General features: G+C 41.3%; 1 protein-coding gene across 1 annotated transcript in view; it reads left to right on the plus strand.

Annotated features, from left to right (window-relative positions):
- The window catches only part of MCTP2 (multiple C2 and transmembrane domain containing 2), a 248854-nt gene that overhangs the window by 74808 nt on the left and 159574 nt on the right, over positions 1-14472 (plus strand). The window contains exon 3 of the mRNA XM_030873171.3: positions 5692-5800. Within this exon, the coding sequence (XP_030729031.2) occupies positions 5692-5800 (109 nt within the window). The remainder of the gene's footprint in view (positions 1-5691; positions 5801-14472) is intronic.

Below are 14472 nucleotides of genomic sequence, written 5' to 3' on the forward strand. Positions count from 1 at the left end.
TGAAAAACTGAAAGCATTTCCGCTAATATCAGGAACAAGACAAGGATGTCCACTCTCACCACTCTTATTCAACATAGTTTTGGAAGTCCTAGGCAAGGCAGTCAGAGAAGAAAAAGAAATAAAAGGAATACAAATCAGAAAAGAAGATGTAAAACTGTCAGTGTTTGCAGATGACATGTTACCTTACATAGAAAATCCTAAAGATGCAATCAGAAAACTGCTAGAACTAATCAATGAGTTTGGTAAAGTTGCAGGTTACAAAATTAATGCACAGAAATCTCTTGCATTCCTATACACTAACAACGAAAAATCAGAAGGAGAAATTAAGGGAACAATCCCATTTACCACTGCAACAAAAGGAGTAAAATATCTAGGAATAAACCTACCTAAGGAGGCAAAAGACTTGTACTCAGAAAACTGTAAAACACTGAAGAAATAAATCAAAGATGACAAACAGATGGAGAAATATACCATGCTGTTGGATTGGAAGAATCAATATTGTGAAAATGACTCTACTACCCAAAGCAATCTACAGATTCAGTGCAATCCCTATCAAACTACCAACGACGTTCTTCACAGTATTAGAACAAAAAATTTTACAATTCGTATGGAAACAAAAAAGACCCTGACAGGAATAAAGACACAGACCTACTAGAGAATGGACTTGAGGATATGGGGAGGGGGAAGGGTAAGCTGGGACAAAGCGAGAGAGTGACATGAACATGTATACACTACCAAACGTAAAATAGATAGCTAGTGGGAAGCAGCCGCATAGCACAGGGAGATCAGCTCGGTGCTTTGTGACCACCTAGAGGGGTGGGATAGGGAGGGTGGGAGGGAGGGAGACGCAAGAGGGAAGAGATATGGGAACATATGTATATGTGTAACTGATTCACTTTGTTATAAAGCAGAAACTAACACACCATTGTAAAGCAATTATACTCCAATAAAGATGAAAAAAAATAAATAAAAATTAAAAAAAAAGATCCCGAATAGCCAAAGCAATCTTGAGAAAGAGAAATGGAGCTAGAGGAATCAGGCTCCCCGACTTCAAACTATACTACAAAGATACAGTAATCAATACAGTATGGTACTGGCACAAAAACAGAAATATAGATAAATGAGATAGGATAGAATGCCCAGAGATAAACCCACACACATATGGACACCTAATTTACAACAAAGGAGGCAAGAATATACAGTGGAGAAAAGACAGCATCTGCAATAAGTGGTGCTGGGAAAACTGGACAGCTACATGTAAAAGAATGAAATTAGAACACTACCTAACACCATACACAAAAATAAACTCAAAATGGATTAAAGACCTAAATGTAAGTCCAGACACAATAAAACTCTTAGAGGAAAACAGGAAAAACACTCTTTGACATAAACCACAGCAAAAATTTTTTTTGACCCACCTCCTAGAGTAATGAAAATAAGAACAAAAATAAACAAATGTGACCTAATTGAACTTAAAAGCTTTTTCACAGCCAAGGAAACCATAAACAAGACAAAAGGACAACCCTCAGAATGGGAGAAAATATTTGCAAATGAAGCAACTGACAAAGGATTAATCTCCAAAATATACAAACAGCTCATGGAGCTCAATATCAAAAAAACAAACAACCCAATTAAAAAATGGTCAGAAGACCTAAATAGACATTTCACCAAAGAAGACATACAGGTTGCGAAGAGGCACATGAGAAGATGCTCAACATCGCTAATTATTAGAGAAATACAAATCAAAACTATGAAGTATCACCTCACACTGGTCAGAATGACCATTATCAGAAAATCTAGCAACAATAAATGCTGGAAAGGGTGTGGTGAAAAGGGAACCCTCTTGCACTGTTGTGGGAATGTAAATTGATACAGCCACTATGGAGAACAGTATGGAGGTTCCTTAAGAAACTAAAAATAGAACTACCATATGACCCAGCAATCCCACTACTGGGCATATACCCTACGAATGCCATAATTCAAAAAGAGACATGTGTCACAATGTTCATTGCAGCACTATTTACAATAGCCAGGACATGGAAGCAACCTAAGTGTCCATTGACAGATGAATGAGTAAAGAAGATGTGGCACATATACACAATGGAATATTACTCAGCCATAAAAAGAAACGAAATTGAGTTATTTGTAGTGAGGTGGATGGACCTAGAGACTGGCATACAGAGTGAAGTAAGTCAGAGAGAGAATAACAAATACCATATGCTAACACATATATGTGGAATGTAAAAAAAAAAAAAATGGTTCTGATGAACCTAGGGGCAGGACAGGAATAAAGACACAGACGTAGAGAATGGACTTGAGGACATGGTGGGGGAGGTGGAAGCTGCAGCAAAGTGAGAGTAGCACTGACATATATACACTCTCAAATGTAAAATAGGTAGCTGGTGGGAAGCAGCTGCGTAGCACAGGGAGATCAGCTCGGTGCTTTGTGACCACCTAGAGGGGTGGGATAGGGAGGGTGTGCGGGAGGCTCAAGAGGGAGGGGATAGGGCTTCCCTGGTGGCACAGTGGTTGAGAGTCCACCTGCCGATGCAGGGGACACGGGTTCGTGCCCCGGTCCGGGAAGATCCCACATGTCGCGGAGCGGCTGGGCCCATGAGCCATGGCCGCTGGGCCTGCGTGTCTAGAGCCTGTGCTCCGCAGCGGGAAAGGCCACAACAGTGAGAGGCCCACGTACCACAAAAAAAAAAAAAAAAAAAGAGGGAGGGGATCTGGGGATATATGTATACATATGCCTTATTCACATTGTTGTATAACAGAAACTAACACAGCATTGTGAAACAATTATACTCCAATAAAGATGTATTGAAAAAAATTTGATTACGAGTAAACTCAGCCATTTGGTAGACCTGAATTTTTCTGAACGGGCGTTCTAATTTTGACCTCTGATTGTCATGTGAGTTGTTTTACTTCTATCACTGTATCCAAGCATCGCTTAATGGTCTGTCTAGCCATCTGATCCCCTTTGCTCCTTTTGCTGCTTCCTTTCCCCTGTAGGTATTTGTGTCTGTGAGTATGCTCTTCCTGAGTATTCACATTCTTAGAAATAGATGTGGGTTAAGTAATTAACTAAATATGTATCATCAATATATATCGTTTGCTATACTCATGTACTTGAATAGAGTATTTCCCAAAGAAAATCTTAAGTGATCTTCTCAGCCAATGTGTTACTCTTATTTAGCTTTCCTGCATGTGGGTTTATGTCTTCTTCCAGTAAAGTTTAAACAGCCAGTGATTGTTTACATCACTTATTATTTAACTTCCTGTGAATTCTTCGTGCTAAGATCCTTCAGACGGCCACGTGGGAGGTGATATTTGTACAAGATCACATTTAGTGTACACGAAAGAAAATGTTTTTTCACATAAGTGTCTTGTTCTTAAGACCCTTGGTGGCTAGAGGAGATTTTCTTTTTGTTTTAAATAATTGACCCATCCATTCTGGTATCTCCTCATGTTAATACATTTGCAGTCTTGTATGTATTACCTTGTATGTATTTACATACCTTCCCATGAATTTCACCTTAGCAAGATAAAATGGAAATAGCAATATAAATTTGCTGTCATTAAATACACACACACACACACACACACACACAGAAACACACACAAATCCCACTTATCTAAAAGGTAACAGTGAGAGTTGTGTGAGAGATGACTAGCCTCATGCCAACATGTTAATGCTGAGTTTCTGAATGTTTGTGTATAATTAGAGAGTTTTGTCATATTAAGACTTCTCAGCATCGATGATATTCAAGATTATTTGTCTTTTCCTGAGTACGTCCTTGGAAACATTTGTTTAAAATGGTTAAAACCAGTGCTTAATGGATAAACAAACTATGGTACACTCATAATGATGGAATACTATTCAGTAATTAAAAAAAAAGAACTATTTATACAGTTGCCAACTTGAATGGATTTCAAAGGCATTGGGCCAAGTGAAAGATGTCAGCCAGTGTCAAGTTTGCATGTATTCCATTTATATGACATCATGGAAAAAGATGAAGCTATAGGATGAGGACAGGTCAATGACTGCCATGGATTAGGGGTGAGGGAACAATATGATAACAGTAGGATTGCATGCAGGAGTTTTCTGGGGGAACTGTTTTATGCCCCAATAGTGGTGGTAGTTACACAAATATATACATGTGTAAAAAAGTCATCGCATTGTACACACATGTAAAAAGTCAATTTCACTGTGTATCAATTTTTTAAAGTAAAATTTAAAAAGAAAAATTAGAGTGCTTGATTTTGTTTGTTGAGAACATCAAAAAAAAATCTCATGATGACAGATACCAGGGATTCCTGTAAGAAAAATACTACTTGTACTTTTTTAATGAAAAATTCAGTGATGTAGTTACTAGGTTTACAAAGAAGCTGAAAATAATGCAACTTCTACTCAGTGAATAATACCTTCAGTTCCATGCAGAGTGTCAGGAATACTCAAAGTTATGTGTCCCTCAGCAGCTGTAACCCGGTACCCCTGTACTGCTGTAGCCTTTCCTGGCTTCTTTATGGTGATCACTTTCCTTCCTCGGTGTGTATACACGGCGTGTGACAGTTACGGCGGCTGTGGGAATCATAACTTTAAGTTCTGTGACTTCTGTGAGTAAAACGAGCCATAATGTTGAATTAATGTCATTCTTCACATTTAATTTCCGCGTTGTTCTAAGTGGAAGACTTATTGAGTATTTGAATAAAAGCAACGTGTTCATTTTTGATAGTGTGTAAATGATGGTGGTGATGTGGGCTTATTTTGTCACTGAATGAACGTGATCATTAAGTACAGGGAGGCTCCCTTGGGAGAGTGTGTATGGTGTGTTGGTCTGAGGAGTGATGGTTTTTAAGAAACATTCACTCTTCTGTTTGACAGCAGAAGGTGACAGTAGAAGATACGGGACCATGCACTTTAAACAGGAATTCTGATCCCAACACTGGCAGTTTTACAGAACTGCCTTCAAACAGGATTGGTTAAGTGGAACGTTGATTCGTTTCATAAAACTGGAGACACTAACGGGGTGATCAGTAAGTGTAGGAAACACTATAATGGGGACCAGGGAGTGAAAGAAAAATATGCCACAGGCAGGAGAGCAGAGAGGAAGTGTCTCCCATATGGACCCAGGTGTGGGGCCCATGTTGGCTGGACATGGATTAGTAGGTGATCAGCTGAGTAGTTGTGAATGGGAGTGTTTTTGTTACATGTGCAGGAGGTGTACCTGAACTGATGGGGGTTGGTGGGCTGAGGGGAGAAGAGGAGGGAGACATCGCACATCCGAGCTGAGAGGTGTGGACCAGGGTCGTGGGACCCCGCCCCATAGCTGGACTTCTGTATTGTATATCCTCTCTGGGTCCTCCACTGGGAGCTGTAGGATAAGGATCCTGCAGGGCATGGGTGAGTTTAGGGGGATGTCAGATGTCGGCATGCAACTTACCTGCTTCTTCTTGGGAAGTTAATACTGTGAAGCTATTGTCATGAATTCTCATAGAATCCCGCTGGGGAGAAGGATAAAGAACAGTGTAACCATGTCATCGACATGGGTGGGTGGGAGCAGAGGATGACGCTCACAGATTCGCCATTACAGTGATCATCTTTTTTCCTTAAATGAAGAAGTGTTTCCGACATTCTGTTTCTTGGGCCTAAGACAACTGACTTCAATGCCTTCTCCATCTGTGCAGACTCTCGGGGAAGCCGGCGACGGCTTGAGTAACCTGCCCAACCCTTTCGCCTACCTCCTCACCATCCACCTGAAAGAAGGCCGGAACCTGGTGGTCCGGGATCGCTGTGGTAAGGCCTGGCTCTGGGCGCCCTTGGTAGCCTGCAGACCTCTTCCTCTCAACTCTCCTGTCAACCTTGCTAGTCACCTTTTTCCATCTCAGCATGGCTGGTGCTAGACTGGAGCTCAAATCTGAGCTTCTCCAGGTATCAAGGTATTTGCATTGAGTTATTGAAACACATGGAATCTTACTGTCCTTTTTTTATGATTAATAATAATCAAATATTGATGATCACATAACGTTATTGTAGAATGAAATAAGATCGCTATAAGTGCTTTATGGCTGGTATATAACCACTGCTAAAGAAAATGTTTCCTTGATCCTAGTTTAATTATCCATGAGAAATACGTAAATACATTCTTGATCTAAGTTAGCAAACATACGCATAGATGGAAATGCCCTTTGAACCACCCTCCTTCCTGCCCTGAAATCCCACTGGACTCCCCTCCCTCTGGGTAACATCTGTTATGATGTTATAACATATGTGATTGATCTGTTCACCTTTGCTACCTCTTTCTGTGCATTTACACACACGTATATTTCTTAATTAAAGTGATATCTTAATATCGTTATTCTGCAGTATTATTCTGCATATTCCATATTCTGCACTAAGTTTTTTTAAACTTTACAATATGAATTAAAAAATTTCCATGCTTTTCCACATAACTATATCTCCCTTCTTTTAAATACTAATAGTATTCCATAGTATGCTGTGTTAAGTATCTGTTTCTCTGCTGATGATAGTTGTTTTTTCTTACTTTATCAGCCATATAAATGATGCTGTAATAAACATACTGTGTATGGCTCCATACACAGATAAGAATATATCTTAGATTAAAAATAGTGTATGTTTAAGAGCAGACAGTGGAGTCAGACTGCCTGGGCTCAGTTTTTTCCATTTATTGCTATTTGATTTAAGAAATGCTCCTGGATCCCCCTGTGACTGAGGTTCCCCATCTGTAAAACAAGAACATTAGTAATGACCTACCTTATAGGCTTTTAGGAGGATTGAAGGTAGTGACTTAAAACTTTGTTGGGCTTCTAGCACTTAATAAAAGTTATTAAGCTCAGGACAGAACCTAGAAATGCAATTACAGGATCCTGAAGATGCACATTTTCCAATGTAAGAGATACTGGTACATGGCCCCCTAAAAGGTACAGAGTATGTCCTCTCCTACACTATGGTTATGTGTTCCCTACCTTGTCGCCATTGAATATTTCCTTTTATCACTCTGCTTAGTTTTTGGCAATCTTCTAGGTCAAGTGTCCACTTGTTTTAAGTCGTGCTTCGTGGATTATGATGGTGATGAACGTGGCCCTTTGTAGTTCCTCTCCTGTGAATGGCTCTCTGTATCCTTTGCCCAGTTTTCCATTGAGCTTTTCCTTCTAAATTTTTTTTTCTTTTTTTCTGCGGTACGCGGGCCTCTCACTGCTGTGGCCTCTCCCGTTGCGGAGCACAGGCTCCGGACGCGCAGGCTCAGCGGCCATGGCTCACGGGCCCAGCCGCTCTGCGGCATGTGGGATCTTCCCGGACCGGGGCACGAACCTGTGTCCCCTGCATCAGCAGGCGGACTCTCAACCACTGCGCCACCAGAGAAGCCCTCCTTCTAAATTTTTGTGAGTCTTTAAAATTTTCAGCATTCATTTGTTTGTTGGGTGTTGCAATTTTTCTTCGCCAGTCTGCTGTTTACCCCTCATTTTTATGGCCTCTTTTGTCCTTCAGAGGTTTAACATCTCATTACAGGTAAACATATCTGTTTTTCCTTTGTTGTCTCTTTTCATTTATTTCTTTTAGTAGGTGGGACCTTTTATTCTAAAGAATTTTGTGTCTTTCTCCAGGTCTTTGCCAGTCTGTCCTGCTAGTTCCTCTCTACTTTGTTTTGGAAAAACTGTGAAACGGAGGATGGGTCTCCCTTCCATTTGTCTTCTGTGTCTCTTACTTCTTCTTCCTCATTCTTGCCATTACATTTTTTTTTCAGGAAGAATTCCTCAGCCGGGCCTTCCAGCTCACTGTTTTCTCGTCAGTTGTTATGATCATTGTGATATTCTGTTCATCTTTTGAGTTGGCATTTTTTTTTTTTTTCATTTTTAGAACAGGCTATTTCATGCATGAGAGGTTGCCGTCAGCTTTGAGAGCATTAAGTATACGTTGAAAATCTCCCGTTTGGTGCTTTCTCCCTCGGATATCCTTGGGTTGTGTTTTCCGCTCCTCTTTCTATTTGTGTGTCCCTGTTGCCATCTGTGGATGCTGTTTTTACTTACTGTGTCCTGACTTCACTGAGCATAAGCAAGGTTGGGACATGCAGCCAGACAGGGAGAGCCAGTCGTTCAGGCCGGCTCCTGGTGATGCCCCGTCATGGAAAACCTTCCTCAATGGCTTCCTGCCCACGCTCACGTTTCCTGCTTGCAAGTGCCTTTGCTGGTCACTGCTCGGCACCAAAGGGACAGGGCAGTGCTGGGCCATCCAGCTGCTCTATGTGTGCTGTGCCAAGCAGTCACCGTGGTACTTGCTCAGGCCATCTTCTGCTTCCTGTATCCACTGCCTCCAAGCTGGAGCATCCCTGGTTCACCTGTCATCCTATCCTCTTGGCCCACCTCTGGCCCTGAAACTTTTTCTGCTGTGACTTTCTACTGCTCCTGTTTTGGACTGTGGGTTCTTCCATCAATCTGATCTCACCGACTTCCATCTTTTAGATCTGCATATACCCACTTTTTAAAAACAAAATTACTATCTTTCTCTTTTCTGTCTCTTTCTCTCTCTCTCTCTGTCTTTTCGTAATTTCTCAGGATTTCAAAATGGTGAACAAATTTCACTTTCTACTTGTTGGTAAATAGTGTTTTCTGTCAAAGTTATAATTTCTTATCCATCAGTTGTGCAACTTCTTGTGTACTGTCATTGTGTACTATTATTATAAATGTCTGTATCTTAATAGATGGCTCTCTTAAGGTTATTTTGAATGATTTGGGGCAGATAGCAATCTTGTACCTGAAATCACATCTGAGGGACACGATCATAAACTAGAGTGAGGTGCCTGCCCACAAATATCCTGACTCTTGCTCAGAACCTGCAGTGTCCAGTGGATGCTTCTGTCAAATGATGCTCATTATGGAGCTCGATTTGGAACAGTTTATCTGGAGATTGGAAGTGTGTTCCACAGAGAGCACATTTAACTCTACTGGAAAGAAAGTGCTCTAAACCTTTAAAATACACGTCCTGTTGTAAATTTTTGGAAAGCTCCAATATAGTGTGTAACTTCGGGGCTGTGCCTAGGCCTTGGACCTCTTCCAGGACCAGCTGCCCCTTTTCCAGTTTTGCCATCTGTTCTGATTATTTACCCCTAATTGATGTGAGTGATCTGGCCACACCACCCTTGATATATCACACCAGTACCCTTACAACAGATACTCAGGAGACAGTCAGTAAACCTGGCAGATGACGGGGGAGCCATTGCCTACATCAGAAAATGACCGAAACGATAGGGTTTTTGTGTGCTACTCCACACCTCGCTGCTTCAGGGCCAAAGGAGAGACTGTAATCTGTGCTCTAATCCCGTCAATACCATCTCTCTCTTTGTAGTTTCATCCGAGTTAAGCATCATATGACATTTGGCTTTATCTTGTGTCAACCTAATATAATCCAAGGATAAATACCTAGTAAGCCATCTAGATCATAACCTGTTTCAGCACCTATATCTTTTACAACCAGTAACATTGTTCCTGTCTCTTTTATTTATTGGGAAGATTAATCATTATCTATTAAGAAAACATCCCCCTCTCAGCAAGTGCTTCTCCTAGACTTTGCAGTGTGGCGTGCCTTCCTTACTGTGACTGTGTTCAGGACTGCTCGATTTTCACAGGTATTAAGGTAGTGATCAGGGCATGTTCGGTGCCCACTGTTGATCTGTGCAGGGATCATAGTCACTGGCGCCTGTGCTTGCCTCCTTTGCCCCGGACTGACATGGCTTATTGCTATGCCAATATTTTCTATGGAGCCCAGCCCACCCTCAGAATTTTATCCAGCACAGTCCTTCCGGCCAGTAGTTCTCAAATTTGAGTGAGTATCAGAACAACCTAGAGGGCTTATGAAAATACACATTGCCCACCCCCAGAGGTTCTGATTCAGTAGGTCTGGGGTGTGGCCCGAGAACTTACATTTCTGACAAGTTCCCAAGGGATCACGATTGCAGCTGGTCCAGGAACCACCTTGTGAGGACCACTGCTCTAGACACTGGGTGGTAGCACTTGAGCAGAAACACGTGCTTCTCCTGGTAGGGAGAGTTTCAATTCCCGATTAGACACAGCGTTTTCTTTTCTTGGGGCCGGACCTCATTATGCATTTGCACTCTTACTCCAGTTGTATTCTCTGAACACAATTTAACGTGGTATTCACCTCATTAACATAATTAGGTACAGAGAACGGTGTGATGTGCCAAAGTACCAAAGATAAAAGGACTTGTGAATTATCTATGAATTTACACTACGCTGTATCACATGTTCTCCGATTCTCTGGATATGGGATCGATAGCCGATAGTTTCAGTACTAAATATCCTTCAAGATCTATTCACATGGCATTTCTATCTAGTCTTTTATATTTTTCACGGACATAAGCTCCCTGTCATCTTGGTCCTATGAAAATTTTACCTCTATAAACCATACACCTTTACCCTCAATTGGATAAATGCCTGGTCATCCCTGTTGCTATTAGTGCTATATTAGCTGGGTAACCGTTTTATTCATCTTCGTATGCCCTACCGTGCCATACTGGAGGTTTATACATAGAATGCTTTTAATACATTTTAGTTCTTTATTAGGGAAATCCAACTTAAGTGCCGGACTTAAAGGCAAGGAGTATTAAAGACTATCGTGAAAGGGAAAACATCTTCCCAGGGGGGAACAGAGTTCCTTCACTCACACCTTGACTCAGCAAGCGTTTATTCAGTCCCTTCAGTGAGATGAGCATCACACTGGTACTCGACTGGGACCTAGTGATAGAGTCCAGAAAAAAAAAGACTTACATACAAGCAACCCATTTAACAGAAGTCCTAATTCAGGTGATTGAAGTACAGAGACTAAGTGACTTGACCAGGGACTTGCAGGGAGGCAGTGGCTGAGGCAGGACTCACCAGAATGGGTGGTTCTGGGGGACAAGAGGAGGAATGAGACATTACAATCTACTTCTTGGCTTGTGATTTCTGATGGTGACTCACTCATTCTCAAGTGGAATTTACCCATCTGCAAAATGGGCATGATGTAGCTTGCCTTATAATGTAGTTGTAAGAACTGAAAAAAAGAAAGTGTATGTAACATAGTGCCGTACATAGAGAAAATAGTCAATAAATGGTAGTGTGCGTGTTATGGTAATTAATGAATAATGATAATGAACTTGGCCCGTGATCCTGACTCCCACTGCAGAGCTGGTTCCTGTGATCCGTGTCAGCTTTCCCATCAGTGACCTCGGACACTTGGCTCTTAGTTTGGGTTAATTTGTCAGTACCCTTGTGCTCTCTCTTTATGCCCCGTCTTCAGTATAGGAGTTGATTTATGTTTTATTTTACATATATTCAATCATGTCTTTTATATTTGTCTAAAATATAATCAATTTGATCAAATGTTGATTTCACTTATGACAGGGATGCGTTCAAAGTGTTGTTGAACTGTGTTGCACCGTTGACTACAGAGGACCTGCTCCAGGATATTTAACCCAATTGTGCCATCACTCTTGGTGAATTTTTAGGGAGAAAAATATTTTTTGATGAATCATTCCCTGCCGAGGGAAGAGGTCACCATTTTCTTTGGATTATTACATAATCATTGCTGCGTAGGTAACATTCCATCTAGAACATGGGTTGGCAAACCTTTTCTGTACAGGGACAGAAATGAATATTTTAGAGTTTATGGGGTATAGGTCCATAAACTTAGTGACAGCTACTCTGCTGGTCTAGTGACCAAACAGCCATAGATAATATGTAAACCAGTGGACATGACCATGCTCCAGTACAACTTTATTTCTAAAAACAGGCACGAGGCTGGATTTTACCCATGTCCAAAATTTGCTGACCTCAGTCTAGAATATCATGATCTGATTTTGGATTTTCTCCTGGAGAAGCTGCTTTTTAGAGTAGCCAAGTACATCTTTATTTAAAATAAGGAGGTACAAGCTAATGAGGAAGTGATCGAGTTGTGAAGCTCATGTTTTCCAATGAAGTATCTGGAAAACATCTCAGTAATGTGACATAAAATAATGCAGAAAAATCTAGAGATGTTGGGTAGTAAAAAGTCATTTTTTCCCCCCTATATTTTCACTGGGCAGTGAAGTGAAAAGTCGTCATATCTCTCTCAGGAAAAGATGTTTCTGACATACCTAAAGAAAGGATGTTCACAGGCCCTTATAGGGTTTGTGATTGAGGACTGGAAACTTTGTCACTCGGCCCATCCAGAAAGAAAGAGGAGAGCCTCTCAGAAACAGGGATCCCCCCAACTTCTCACAGGGTTATGAATCCATCAGCTAGGGGCTGGATGATGGCTTTCCCTGGTGTAACGAGTGCTGTGAACATTTTATCTAAATCTCTCACTTCTCTGGCTCAGACACAGGGCTGGTTTGTTAAGTAGACTATCAAGTTGTGATTTTGAGATTTTCTGGGAGATTTGGTAAAGTTTGTTATACTAGGAAGTTGCTAATTCTAAACAATGTACAGGTCTAGCGATGGTGTCAGGAACGTACTGTTATGTAGTCGCCACCCAGAGCATCCCAGGGTCTTTAGCTGTCAACTCCTCTATTCCTTGTACAGAATAGATAGATAGGGGCGTGTGTGTGTGTGTGTGTGTGTGTGTGTGTGTGTGTGTGTGTGTGTGTATGTGTACACTGAGTAAACCCAGCAAAACCCACAGCTCATGAAAAAGAACTGGAGTTAGTGAGTGACTAAGCAGTAACTCACCTCGCTGTCATGATCATGCCTGTCCATCTGTGAGTCACTGTGGATGTAAGACCAGTATCATGGAGCACTGAGAGGTTTTGATGAGGTCCCTCTGGAAGTGTGGCCACGTTGAGAAGATTGCCTCTTACAGGTCATTTTCCAGTTCCTCAGGAATTTCTCTTCAATTCCCTGGCGTGTAGTCCTTCAGCTTTGACTAGACTTGACCCACTGTTGGAGAGTTCTGTGCTAAACAGCCTCTTTTTTGTTTTTCCTTTGCTGGGCCACTTGGGTTGCTACAGTGGTCTTTCTAGGAATGAGCCTTACTTGGATGCTGTAAAATGCCCAGGCATTTCCTGAAGCCCATCTTCCCAAGCCATCTCTAGGAGAAAACTCGAGCCCTCCCTGTCTCTCTGCTCTGTCCCGGTTATTCCCTGTTGCCTGTCTGCTGGTCACACATTCCCTCCTTTTCTGTCACCTAATTTTCCTTTGCTCTATCTTTCCACTCCTCTCCCTCATCCCAGCTTCTTCCTTTTACTCCTTTATATTTCCCGTTTCCTTCCCACTCTTTTTCTGGGAGGTTCTACAGACTGTATTGTTTTTGACCAAACCAGACACCTGTATTAAGTTCTCCGTCTGAGCCACTGTCTGGTTAACTCTTGAGGGTCCATAATTTCGAGATTGGTAAAGCAGAAGGAATGTGGTAGGACCAATTCATTTTATTTTATTTATTTATTTATTTATTTATTTATTTATTTATTTACATCTTTATTGGAGTATAATTGCTTTACAATGGTGTGTTAGTTTCTGCTTTATAACAAAGTGAATCAGTTATACATATACATATGTTCCCATATCTCTTCCCTCTTGTGTCTCCCTCCCTCCCACCCTTCCTATCCCACCCCTCTAGGTGGTCACAAAGCATGGAGCTGATCTCCCTGTGCCATGCAGCTGCTTCCCACTAGCTATCTATTTTACGTTTGGTAGTGTATATATGTCCATGCCACTCTCTCACTTTGTCACAGCTTACCCTTCCCCCTCCCCATGTCCTCAAGTCCATTCTCTAGTAGGTCTATGTCTTTATTCCCATCTTACCTGTGGGTTATTCATGACATTTTTTTTTCTTAGATTCCATATATATGTGTTAGCATACGGTATTTGTCTTTCTCTTTCTGACTTACTTCACTCTGTATGACAGACTCTAGGTCCATCCACCTCACTACAAATAACTCAATTTCGTTTCTTTTTATGGCTGAGTAATATTCCATTGTATATATGTGCCACATCTTCTTTATCCATTCATCCGATGATGGACACTTAGATTGCTTCCATCTCCTGGTTATTGTAAATAGAGCTGCAATGAACATTTTGGTACATGACTCTTTTTGAATTAAATGGGAGAAAATATTTGCAAATGAAGCAACTGACAAAGGATTAATCTCCAAAATTTACAAGCAGCTCATACAACTCAATAACAAAAAAAGGACCAATTCATTTTAAGTCTAACTGCTTCACAGTTTGGTTGACATATAGAGAGTGTTGAACCCTGGCTCAGTGTCCCATGAAAGGGAATGCGGCCAAGAAAATATTTTGGTGTCCTCGAACTGGTATTGCTAATGCCAGCAGCCCTGTTTTCTAGGCCTGGCATGAGCACCATGTGACATGGGCAGGCCTCTTGTCTTGGAAAAAATGCACCACTCAAAGCTTAAATCCCGGAGCATTAATTCCTGGAAAACAACAGCCCTTTCATTGAAACCCTGTGTTTATTGT

The sequence above is a fragment of the Globicephala melas genome, chromosome 2, assembly GCF_963455315.2.
Source record: "Globicephala melas chromosome 2, mGloMel1.2, whole genome shotgun sequence".
Lineage (NCBI taxonomy): Eukaryota > Metazoa > Chordata > Mammalia > Artiodactyla > Delphinidae > Globicephala > Globicephala melas.